The sequence below is a fragment of the Oncorhynchus masou genome, chromosome 30 (assembly GCF_036934945.1).
Source record: "Oncorhynchus masou masou isolate Uvic2021 chromosome 30, UVic_Omas_1.1, whole genome shotgun sequence".
Taxonomy (NCBI): domain Eukaryota; kingdom Metazoa; phylum Chordata; class Actinopteri; order Salmoniformes; family Salmonidae; genus Oncorhynchus; species Oncorhynchus masou.
The window spans coordinates 21123681-21135326 of record NC_088241.1 but is presented as its reverse complement, the minus strand read 5'-3'; the positions used below and the strand labels follow the sequence as shown (position 1 = coordinate 21135326).

General features: G+C 42.4%; 2 protein-coding genes across 3 annotated transcripts; both read right to left on the bottom strand.

Annotated features, from left to right (window-relative positions):
* Positions 1-211: 211 nt before the first annotated feature.
* arl4aa (ADP-ribosylation factor-like 4aa) lies at positions 212-2365 on the bottom strand. 2 transcript variants are annotated; one of them, XM_064948455.1, is made up of 2 exons: positions 1926-2365; positions 212-1661 (listed from the first exon to the last, which is right to left on the bottom strand). In XM_064948455.1, the coding sequence occupies exon 2, from the start codon at positions 1559-1561 to the stop codon at positions 959-961; it is 603 nt and encodes a 200-aa protein (XP_064804527.1). In that variant the 5' UTR covers positions 1562-1661; positions 1926-2365; the 3' UTR covers positions 212-958. The 2 variants fall into 2 exon arrangements, with proteins under 2 accessions (XP_064804527.1, XP_064804526.1); XM_064948454.1 differs by having other exon boundaries at positions 2129-2361.
* Positions 2366-3058: 693 nt separating this feature from the next.
* On the bottom strand, positions 3059-7297 carry si:dkey-30e9.6 (uncharacterized protein LOC564083 homolog). The gene is made up of 5 exons (XM_064949839.1): positions 7191-7297; positions 6556-7036; positions 6310-6394; positions 5944-6086; positions 3059-5524 (listed from the first exon to the last, which is right to left on the bottom strand). Exons 2-5 carry the CDS (start codon positions 6997-6999, stop codon positions 5441-5443), a joined length of 756 nt encoding a protein of 251 aa, XP_064805911.1. The 5' UTR covers positions 7000-7036; positions 7191-7297; the 3' UTR covers positions 3059-5440.
* Between the last annotated feature and the right edge of the window lie 4349 nt (positions 7298-11646).

The window sequence follows — 11646 nt, the reverse complement described above, 5'->3', positions numbered from 1 at the left end:
AGGGAGGAGATTCATTATCCATCAGTACAAAGTGTGAGCAGGAGCAACCAAGATTCATTTTTGATTTACTTCAGTTTCTTTCAAATATGAGAATCAGAGGACATACATTGTACACATCTCATCAGGTTTATCAGATCTGCAGAACTTCTCTGAAAATATTATCACGACAAATAATCAAAATAGAAATATCCTTCATACAAAACAAAAGCAGTGCTGCAAAGAGGTTTTTATTAAAGATGAAAACATGAAACACATATCCCATCTATTGTCCATGTGGCCAATAGGGACCCAGTAGTTGGCTTCTTCTGAAGCAACTAAACTCTTTGTGTAATAAGCTACATTGGGAAACCTCAAGGCTGTAAACTCCATCAAAAAAGGTTATCTAAAGTGCATTAACAAACAGACAGTATAGGTACACTAGACAGACAAAAAGCGCAAGACTGTACCTTCCTTTTGAGAAGGAAAGAAACATGTAAAAAAATGTTTACAAAAAAAGGTACAACATTTAAAAGTAGCCTAGGCACTCTTTACAAGGTTCAAAAGTTCCGTTTGAGGAAGACCACGTTTGTTGTCCTCCCACTAACCTTTGTAGAGAGAAGTGAATTATTTTCTGTTCTTCGTCAAACATGTCATTTTTGGTGTTCAATTTTGAAGTAGCCATTACTAATGGTCTAATATCAAGGATCAAAACCATTCTTTGTAACGACAACTTACAAATTCCTATATAAATCCATAAACACCAAATCCTTTACCATAGTGCTTTCTCAACCACTAAAAAGCAACAAATACTGAAGACGAAGCAAAGAGACTTGCTGTCTGAGACACAAGAACCTAGTTTAACATTGACTGATATAACTCAGTGTGCCGAGCCTATGGGAGAATTCCTATATCCACCCAGGTGCGAGAACATCTCCTTTTTGTCCTTCATTTAAAACAAGAGATTCAGTTCCCTCCTTGATCATCTCTTTTTCTTCTGTTGGCGAAGCATCTTTCTCCGTTTAAGGATCATTTCATGGAGTCTCTCCATGCCGTCTTTTAGTCCGTCTCCTATGATGGCACAGGTGGGCTGCAGGTGCCAAGGCGTGCCAGGGCCCAGTTCCTTCAACGCTAGTGCCTTTTCAATCTCCGCCAGGCTCAGAGAGTGCCTCAGGTCTTGCTTGTTAGCCACCACTAGCAGTGGCACTCCCTGGTTGTCTCCGGTCTTGGCGATCTTATGGAGCTCCGTTTTAGCCTCCTCCATGCGTTCGGCATCTACAGAGTCCACCACGAATACAATTCCATCAGTACAGCGTGTGTATGACTTCCACAATGGACGCAACTTCTCTTGACCACCCACGTCCCAGAAATGGAAGGTCACCGTCCTGTGGCCGCCCAAAGACACATTGACCTTTTCTGCATTGAAGCCTTTGGTAGGCACTGTGTTGACAAACTCATTGAACTGCAACCTGTACAGGACAGTTGTTTTACCTGCAGAGTCCAGTCCCAAAATGGCGATATGGAATGACTGAAAGAAGGGGATTCTTGAGAGGAAGGTCTGTGGTTCTGATAATCTATTCCCCATATTTGCTCATGTGGGGAACAACAGGTGGAATAAAAGGGTTGGTCTACTTTTCCAACGATGATTGGCACTGATTATATTCCAATTAGAAGACAACAGTGACCTAAAAACAAAACAAATTTTACTTCAGCCAAGCAAAAATAGGACACAAATATAAGTCTACCGCAAACTTAAATCGACACAGAATACCTATAGACTATATGAAGGTGATCAAATCAGTTATCCATGTGTTATTCACTTATTGAGGGCAGCATTTGACCCGAGTACTGCCAAATGCATATGACATTCATTAGACACGCTCAATTATAAAGGCTCAAATGAAAATACAATGCAGAAATACCGGACTTTGTCAAGGTACGCTACACACTTGAATTTTAGGCGTCAGCAATGCACAATCCTATTCCCAAGGATAGGCGCGTAAATGAATATAAAGTCGATAGGCATACAGATGCTGACAGCCAGTAACGCCACTTGACCTGATACCAGGCTCTCAAATTGCGGCATACATCTTTATAATAGCCTACAACCGTTCCGTCCAGCAAGACATTTTTCGTGCAGGGCATCACTTACATCTATCCACTCTGAATACGCGGAACTATGTTCACGAGGTCCAGTAACATGTTATCCAATGTTCACAATACAGAGCTTCTGATGATTGTCGCGCGGTCAGCAGCGTCCTATTATTTTACTAGACGGTTTCATTCCCATAGAATAATACTGCAGTGCAATTTGTGGAAAACCCTGCTCATGTTCTAGCAAACGATTGGTTCAAGGGGTAGTCCATCAATAATGTATCCATTCAGACCACGCCCATCACCTGTTGCTGCAACGTCATTATTCCAGCCAATAGAGTTATTATACTATCATTACGCAATACTATACAACATCAACAATGCCTAAAATAAAAACGTATCTGATAGTATGCTAGGTCAAAGTCTAAACATAATATTTACGAATGGTTATTAACATAACATAGCAAGCCAAGCATTCTGTAGGCTATATTCGTAAAAGTAAAAGAAACAAAAAGTAAAAGAAAAGTCACTAAATAGTTTGTGATATGAATGAATTAAAATGAACAACTTATTGAACTATAAAAAATGCCTAATTTACTGTTTTTTTGTTGTTGCTGTGTTCGTGTGTCGCATGTGCCTTGGCTTGGGTTTTGATACACGCTAAACAGCGCCTCCACATGATGGGTCCTTATCTGTGTACTTTCAAACTGATTGGTCAATAGTACAAAATGTATCCCACGCATACTGAATTTATAGTGAGAATAATCACAGGATTATTTGTAGAAATTATAATCCTGCGGTATCTATTTAAATCATGTTAATTATATATAATTAAAATAAATACGTTAGCCTATGTTTTTATAAATAGCGCCCCATTGAAGTTTACATTTAAAATAATGAAGGTGTGATTTAGTTTAGGAACGTCCCAGGGATTCTGGATAGCACTATCCGTCTTGTCAGGGGGTTGCGAAGAATGAGTCAGACGGAATGAGGTGCAAAATGAACAAAATGGTGGAATTTATTTACAGGTGCAGAAGGTTAGCTTCCTTTTAGGCAGAGTGCCGACAAAAACCTCACACAGTTGAGTTTAGCAGAGCCCCAGCTGGGACAACATGCCACTCCAGCCTAAATGTACCCGAAAATGAGCCATCTGATGCTAGTAAGGTAAAATAATAATAATAACCCAACCCTTAAAACTGGGATAATCCAAAATGAACATAAACAGGTATTTCCTCAGTTTAAATAAAGATCTCACTCAATACTTCAAATACATAATACATTTCAACACATCTGGACATAATGTCACATAAATATTCAACGAAGAAAGATATTAGGCAAACACCCATCAACAAAGAACATTGTAATTACTAAGCGCAAGCACCTGTTGGATAAAATGTGGACGTGACCAAAGCGCGCCATCCAGGTCGAACCAGTTTACAAACAATCGAAATTGGCGAGTACAGACAGAGAGAGGGGTCCAACTCGGCGGAAAATCTGCCTCCCTACAGCAGGTGGCGTTTAATGGCTTATTTGCAACACGAGGTTTATTTGATCGAATATACGTTATGTAATGTTTAAGTTGTTACGATTGTACTGTTATAAATAGGGTACGTGACATCCCGGCAACTTTGAAAAAAACAAACACTTCATATTGGAGTTGTCTCGAGATTGAATACAGGCGGGTGACGTCAACGACCCTAATCAAATATTGTAAAAAGGATTACAATAATGTGATGTAGCAACCAATTCAAAGAAAGGATAGGCGGGAGCGAGACAGCCCTCCATGTCGCTTTGTGGACAAAGGTTGTGTTAGGGCAGAGGGACATGTATCTTGTCAGTATATCCATGGTCTACTGCAGAGGGGTATATGGCCAATATACCACAGCTAAGGGCTATTCTTAAGCACAACGTCTTACATTTTTACATTTTAGGAGACACTCTTATCCAGAGTGACCTACAGGAGCAATTAGGGTTTAGTGCCTAGCCCAAGGGCACATAGATTTTTGTTTTTACCCAGTCAGCTTGGGGATTCAAACCAGTGACCTTTCGTTTACTGGCGGGACTCCACTAGGCTACCTGCGGAGTGCCTGGAGTCAGACATTAGCCGTGGTATGTTGGCCATATACCACAAGGTGCCTTATTGCTTTTACAAACTGGTTACCAACGTAATTACAACAGTAAAAAAATGTGTCATACCCATGGTATAAGGTCTGATATACCATGGCTTTCAGCCAATCGGCATTCAGTTTTCGAACCACTCAGTTTATAACAAGGTTTAGAAACTATGTGGGCATACTACAAAGCAGGATTATAACAATATTCTGATAAATTTTTTATTTTGTATAAAGATAAGCTTGACATGGGCATGGTCTAATTGATTTAACAACAATGTATTTTATTAACCATAAAACCAAAGTTATTTCTGGTTGTTTATAAAAAAATTAGCTGGCTAAATCATTGATGCTGCTTTGTAGTATACCCCCAAGTCAGGAATACAATGTGTTGGCTACAACTTCTAAATATACCTAACTTTTTTCTCGAATGCAAACTTTTATATAGCCTACAAATGTAGGGCATGTTTAGCAATAGGAATGTGCTTGTAATTGCTACATGAACAAACATTTGCAATAATTTGGTCCCGGGTTCCGAAATTAGTTTGGCTGCTCTCTAATCTCTTGTGGACAGACGACTTTAACATAATTGGTACATTCATTTGTCACGATACAACGGGAAGTGTGAGATAATGAGCAGCATTAGTTCCGGTGCTTTACAATTTCGGAAAGGGGAGGGAACATTTGGCCCATAGATTTGCCCCTAACTTGCGAAGAGAACGGGTGGAGCTGTTTGTTCCCTTCTCCCTCTCTCATGTATGGACCCAGAATTTAATCGAGCATCTGACCAATTACTCAAGATTTTCGTTCTGGATTAAGCGAGGTTTAGCTGCTCTCCAATTGTGAACTTTAATTGCATTTCGGCCTACATTTTAGAAATTAGTTTCAATGGCATTGTAATGACACACTTTGTTTACATTTTCCAGTTATTTTTGTTGCCTATTGTCTGAGAGAATATATTTATACACACACAATAGCCTATTAGGTCTAGATACATTCAAAAAGTGTCATGGCATGAGCAATTGTTTTGCAATGAACTCTCTAGTCTAGCCTACAATTATTGTATTTTCATGATACCTCAAAGTATTTTTATTAGGCTACAGCCTGCAAGATTCCTTTCTGTGATTGCAAATATTTCAGCCATGCCTTTCACACACCCAGATTAGAACATATTGTCTGGCTTAACACCCTGGACATTTTAGTGGAGCCGATGCACCGCACAGCTGTGGACTCCATAGAACACTTTAGTGGTCAAAGCGTCAGCCAGTTTTCCAAGAGCTGGAGATCTTCTCCTCTACTCTGTCCATGAAAGCACTGTACACTCCGCGTCTGTGCCTGTGTCTCTGAGAAGAAGAAAATATTTTAGAAAATGTATATCAGTAGACACTTGAAGCAGAGGATACTATATTTATTATGGGTTTGCCTTATGCTCTAGGCTTTTTAATGGCGGAAAGATGATCCTACACTGTAGAGCCTTAAAACATGTAGTTAAAACAATAATCTTGATATCATGGAGGGTCAATCATTGCATCAATATCTCTGCCTATGAATTTGAGTTGTTACATTTCTCCAGCCCTAAGCTTTTTACCAAATCAGTGGCGGGCGGGGAAATGGTTTTGTTTTGGCACTTTTGTGTTAATCAGCATAATAACTTGGTAACTGACCAAGTCACGCTACGGAAGTGGTCTAAAGTATCATAAAAGCATTGAATTAAAATGGTGTGGGGCCTATAGCCAGACTGGGCATAAACCAACCCACTCACAGTGTAGGAGGCAGATTTTGGGGGCCAAGGCAATTGAGGGAGTGTGAGCCTGGCCTCCCATCTAGGCTCTGTTGGCTTATAGGTGTCCATCTTCCCAAAAGGTTCCCTTGAATAAATGTCTGTGTCTGATCTGGTCCCCCTAACTGGAGTAGAATGGAAACCAGTGTCACAGTCGGCAGGATATTGCTGAGTTTGCTGTGTAATGTAGGCATAGTTTTGATAAAAGGCCATGGACTTAGCCTTCAAATGATAAATGACTTTGTGCTTATGTCATGAGTCAGCACAAAATGGATGATGCTTAGGAAATTGTCTAATTACAGTAATAGAGCAGTGTCTCCGCACCAATATTCAGGAAAGCTGACTTACTTATACTCGGGTGCTGAGATTTGAAGTTCAACTGACCAGGATCCCTTTCAGCTGCAGTAACCATATTTGGCATGTCATCAGCAAGCTGAAATAAATGTTACAGAGCGAAATGTTTTTCAATATATTTGTCGCCATCTTGTGTTTAGAATCATACGCGGCAAGAATTTAGTACCAGTATTTTGTACAAATCATGGAAATCACAAAGAACATGTAAGGAAGGTGTTATGTTATATCACAGCAACATACCTGTCTAAAGTTATGTGGTTTAGGGTTCTTGTAGGCCACAGGAGGGTATTTCCCTGTTTTAACGAACATCAGCTTGGATTCTAAAGAGCCAGGAGGTCTGTATGATGTGCTGAACTTTGGCAGTGCTTTTTTATTCTGGTCAATCTCAGGAATTAGAATGTTTGGGGTAAATCTGTCCACACTTAAGACTGTCTCACTGGAGGCAAGTGTCAGTAAAGGTTGATGTGTATTTTTTGTCTTCTTCCTTCGAGGGACACTCAGAGATGTGTAGAGTTTAGGAGAGAAATCAGGCGGCTTCAAGTTCCATGGGTCAACCTGATGTGAATAATGAGGACGGATAAAACCTTTGCTTCTTATGGTGGCTAAGTTCAGGCTAGCAGAAAAGACTGTCTTTTTATTCAAATAAACTGATGTCGAAGGATCCAAATAACTGTTAGAGGTCATTGTGATATCACAGTCCTGAAATTGTATGAACGGTAACCTGTTCAGGTGCAAAGAAAATAATTAAGGGCTATTGAACTTCTCAACCATACAGCAGTAGAAAACTCTAAAGTGTCTAACATTACACACTTTGCTTCTACCTCTTTTAAATACATCAAACGGCGTTGACCAGGGATGAATGATTTTACTCTTACCTTGAATTTCAAAGACACAATCTGTTACAGACGACACATGTTCAGAAATGACCGCGTTTCAAGTTCAGCTTGCACTGTTTGATGTGAAGTAAGGGACAACACAGGAAGAAAGTGTTAATACAATAGAAGTGGTTGCTAAGTGACCAGGGTCTGGAGACTCTACATAAAGAATATGCAAAAGGTCTGAGAACAGCAGGAGACTCCGCTAAAAGAAAAAAGAGAAACGTCCTAGCAACCGAGGAACAATGTGCCCTCTGAATGCCAATATCAACCCTCAAACTTAAGGACCTGTCAGATTAGTAAAGACTGACTAAGTAATTTGGAGGCATATGAAATGACGCGGTCTGTGCTTGGTAGACTTTCTATCCTGAAGGGTAGTTTTCGAATGTGTAAACTTTAGTGTAGCTTCTTAGAATATTTGATTAAATCTACAGTGTTTGTCTGTTCACAAATGTGTTTGATCACTGAATTGTTATGAGTAATAGAGTAGAAAATGATATGGTAATTTACACAATCAGGATGTGAAGACAGAGGCAGTCTAATCTCGTACTAGACGTAACGTAGTACATGTAAATCCGGGACACTCAAATTAGTATGATATGTTTGGTATGGTTACAGAACATAGAAGGCTACTTAGTCGGGGTGGATGGGTGGGCATATAACACGAACGTCTAGCAAACCTGAGGTTGCGTATTTGAATCTCATCATGGACAACTTTTGATTTTTAGCTAATTACTTACAGGATTAAGATTGAATCCTACTACACCAGCTCTGACTCTCGTCGGATGTGTCAGGGCTTGAAAACTAGTACGGACTTCAAAGGGAAACCCAGCTGCGAGCTGCCCATTGATGCAAGTCTACCAGACGAGCTTACAGCCTTTTATGCTCGATCGAGGCAAGCAACACTGAAGCATGCATGAGAGCACCAGCTGTTCCAGACGACTATGTGATAACGCTCCCGGTTGCCGATGTGAGCAAGACCTTTAAACAGGACAACATTCACAAAGTCGCGGGGCCAGATGGATTACCAGGACGTGTACTCAAATCATGCGCGGACCAACTGGCAAGTGTCTTCACTGACATTTTCAACCTCTCCCTGACAGTGTCTGTAATACCTACATGTTTCAAGCAGACCACCATAGTCCCTGTGCCCCAGGAAGCAAATGTAACCTGCCTAAATGATTACCACCCCGTAGCACTCATGTCGGTAGCCATTAAGTACTTTGAAAGGTTGGTCATGGTTCACATCAACAGAATCATCCCGGATACCCTAGACCCACTCCAATTCGCATACCGCCCCAACAGATCCACAGATGACGCAATCTCAATCACACTCCACACTGCCCTTTCCCACCTGGACAAAAGGAACACCTATGTGAGAATGCTGTTCATTGACTACAGCTCAGCATTCAAGACCATAGTGTCCACAAAGCTCATCACTAAGCTAAGATCACTTGGACTAAACACCTCCTCCTGCAACTGGAACCTGGACTTCCTGACAGGCCACCCCCAGGTGGTAAGGGTAGGCAACAACACGCCGGCCACGCTGAACCTCAACACTGGGACTCCTCAGGGGTGCGCTCTTAGTTCCCTCCTGTACTCCCTGATCACCCACGACTGCGTGGTCAAACACGACTCCAACACCATCATTTAGTTTGCTGACGACACAACAGTGGTAGGCCTGATTACCGACAAACCTATAGGGAGGAGGTCAGAAACCTGGCAGTGTAGTGCCAGGACATCAAACTCTCCCTCAATGTGAGCAAGACAAAGAAGCTGATCGTGGACTACGGGAAAAGGCGTGCCGAACAAGCCCCCGTTAATATCGTCAGGGCTGTAGTGGAGCAGTTTGAGAGTTTCAAGTTCTTTGGTGTCCACATCACCAATAAACTATCATGGTCCAAACACACCATGAGAGTCGTGAAGAGGGCATGACAACACCTATCCCCCCTCCCAAAGATTTGGCATGGGTACCCAGATCCTCAAAAGTTATACAGCAGCCTCCCAGGTGGCGCACTGGTTACTGCAGTGCCAGCTGTGTCACCAGAGACTCTGGGTTCGCGCCCAGGCTCTGTCGTAACCGGCCGCGACCGGGAGGTCCGTGGGGCGACGCACAATTGGCCTAGCGTCGCCTGGGTTAGGGAGGGGTTGGCCGGTAGGGATATCCTTGTCTCATCGCGCACCAGCGACTCCTGTGGCGGGCCGGGCGCAGTGCGCGCTAACCAAGGTTGCCAGGTGCACAGTGTTTCCTCCAACACATTGGTGCAGCTGGCTTCCGGGTTGGATGCGTGCTGTGTTAAGAAGCAGTACGGCTTGGTTGGGTTGTGCATCGGAGGACGCATGACTTTCAACCTTCGTCTCTCCCGAGCCCGTACGGGAGTTGTAGCGATGAGACAAGATAGTAGCTACTAAACAATTGGATACCACGAAATTGGGGAGAAAATGTGGTAAAATAAAAAGTTATACAGCTGCCCCATCGAGGGCATCCTGACTGGTTGCCTAGTATGGCAACTGCTCGGCATATGACCGTAAGGCGCGACAGAGTGTGTAAGGCCCAGTACATCACTATGGCCAAGCTTTCTGCCATCTATAGGCAGAGTCAGAGGAAAGACCAAAATTGTCAACGACTCCAGTCACCCAAGTCATACACTGTTCTCTCTGCTACCGCACGGCAATTTGTACCGGAGCGCCAAGTCTAGGACCAAAATTTTATTTAAAATGCTCTTTAACAGCTTCTAACCCCAAACCCTAAGACTGCTGAACAATTAGTCAAATAGCCACCCAGACTATTTACATTGACCCACCCCCCTTAAATTAATTTGTTTTTACACTGCTGCTACTCACTGTTTATTATCTACGCATAGTCACTTTATCCCTACCTACCTACAAATTACCTTGACTAACCTGTACCCCCGCACATTGACTCGGTACCGGTGCCCCCTGTGTATAGCCTCGTTATTGCTATTTTGTGTTACTTATTATAATTTTTTACTTTAGTTTATTTGGTAAATATTTTCTTAACTCTTTCTTGAACTGCATTGTTGGTTAAGTGCTTGTAAGTAAGCACTACACCTGTTTTATTCGGCGCCTGTGACTAATAACATTTGATTTGATTTAATGTTAGCCTAGCTAACATTACCGTTAGCTGACGTTAGCCACAACAAATTGGAATTTGCAACATACACTACATGACCAAAAGTATGTTGACACCTGCTTGTCGAACATCTCGTTCCAAAATCATGGGCATTAATATGGAGTTGGTCCCCCTTTGCTGCTATAACAGCTTCCACTCTTCTGGGAAGATTTTCCACTAGATGTTGGAACATAAGTGAGGTTGGGCAATTAGGCCTAGCTCACAGTCGTTGTTCCAATTCATTCCAAAGTAAGTTTGATGAGGTTAAGTTCAGGGCTCTGTGCAGGCCAGTCAAGTTATTCCACACCAATCTCAACAAACAATTTCTGTATGGACCTCGCTTTGTGCACAGGGGCATTGTCATGCTGAAACAGGAAAGGGCATTCCCCAAACTGTTGCCACATGGTTGGAAGCACAGAATCGTTTAGAATGTCATTGTATGCTGTAGTGTTAAGATTTCCCTTCACTGGAACTAAGGGGCCATGCCCGAAACAATGAAGAACAGCCACAGACCGTTATTCCTCCTCCACCAAACTTTACAGATGGCACTATGCATTCGGGCAGGTAGAGTTCTCCTGGCATCCGCCAAACCCAGATTTGTCCGTCGGAATCCAAGATGATGAAGCATGATTCATCACTCCAGAGAACGCGTTTCCACTGCTCCAGAGTCCGATGTGGCAAGCTTTACACCACTCCAGCCGATGCGTGGCATTGCGCATGGTGATCTTAGGCTTGTGTGTGGCTGCTCGGCCATGGAAACCCATTTCATGAAGCTCCCGATGAACAGTTATTAGGCTGACATTGCTTCCAGGGGAAGTTTGGACCTCTAGTGAGTGTTGCAACCGAGGACAGACGATGTTTAGCTACTCGCTTCAGCACTCAGCAGTCCCATTCTGTGAGCTTGTGTGGCCTACCACTTCACGGCTGAGCCGTTGTTGCTCCAAGACGTTTCCACTTCACAATAACAGCACTTACAGTTGAGCGGGGCAAATCTAGCAGGGCAGAAATTTGACGAACTGACTTGTTGGAAAGGTGGCATCCTATGACGGTGCCACATTGAAAGGCGCTGAGCTCTTCTGTAAGGCATTTATACTGCCAATGTTTGTCTTTGGAGATTGCATGGGTGTGTGCTCGATTTTATACACCTGTCAGCAACGGGTGTGGCTAAAATAGTCTAATTCACTAGTTTGAAGGGGTGTCCACATAGTGTATCATACGATTTGAAAATTCGTAACATATTGCACGAATTGTAATTCGTAACATATCATACAAAATTAATGATGGACATCCACAAATGAATACATACCGATATGAAACCTAACA

Bases quoted from the DNA above. Each gene is read 5' to 3' on its own strand.
- arl4aa (XM_064948455.1), bottom strand. From the start codon at position 1,561: ATGGGGAATAGATTATCAGAACCACAGACCTTCCTCTCAAGAATCCCC.
- si:dkey-30e9.6 (XM_064949839.1), bottom strand. From the start codon at position 6,999: ATGACCTCTAACAGTTATTTGGATCCTTCGACATCAGTTTATTTGAAT. The intron at 6,395-6,555 runs GTATGTTGCTGT...CATTTATTTCAG, and splicing joins AACCACATAACTTTAGACAG to CTTGCTGATGACATGCCAAA. The intron at 6,087-6,309 runs GTAAGTCAGCTT...ATTCTACTCCAG, and splicing joins ATCTCAGCACCCGAGTATAA to TTAGGGGGACCAGATCAGAC.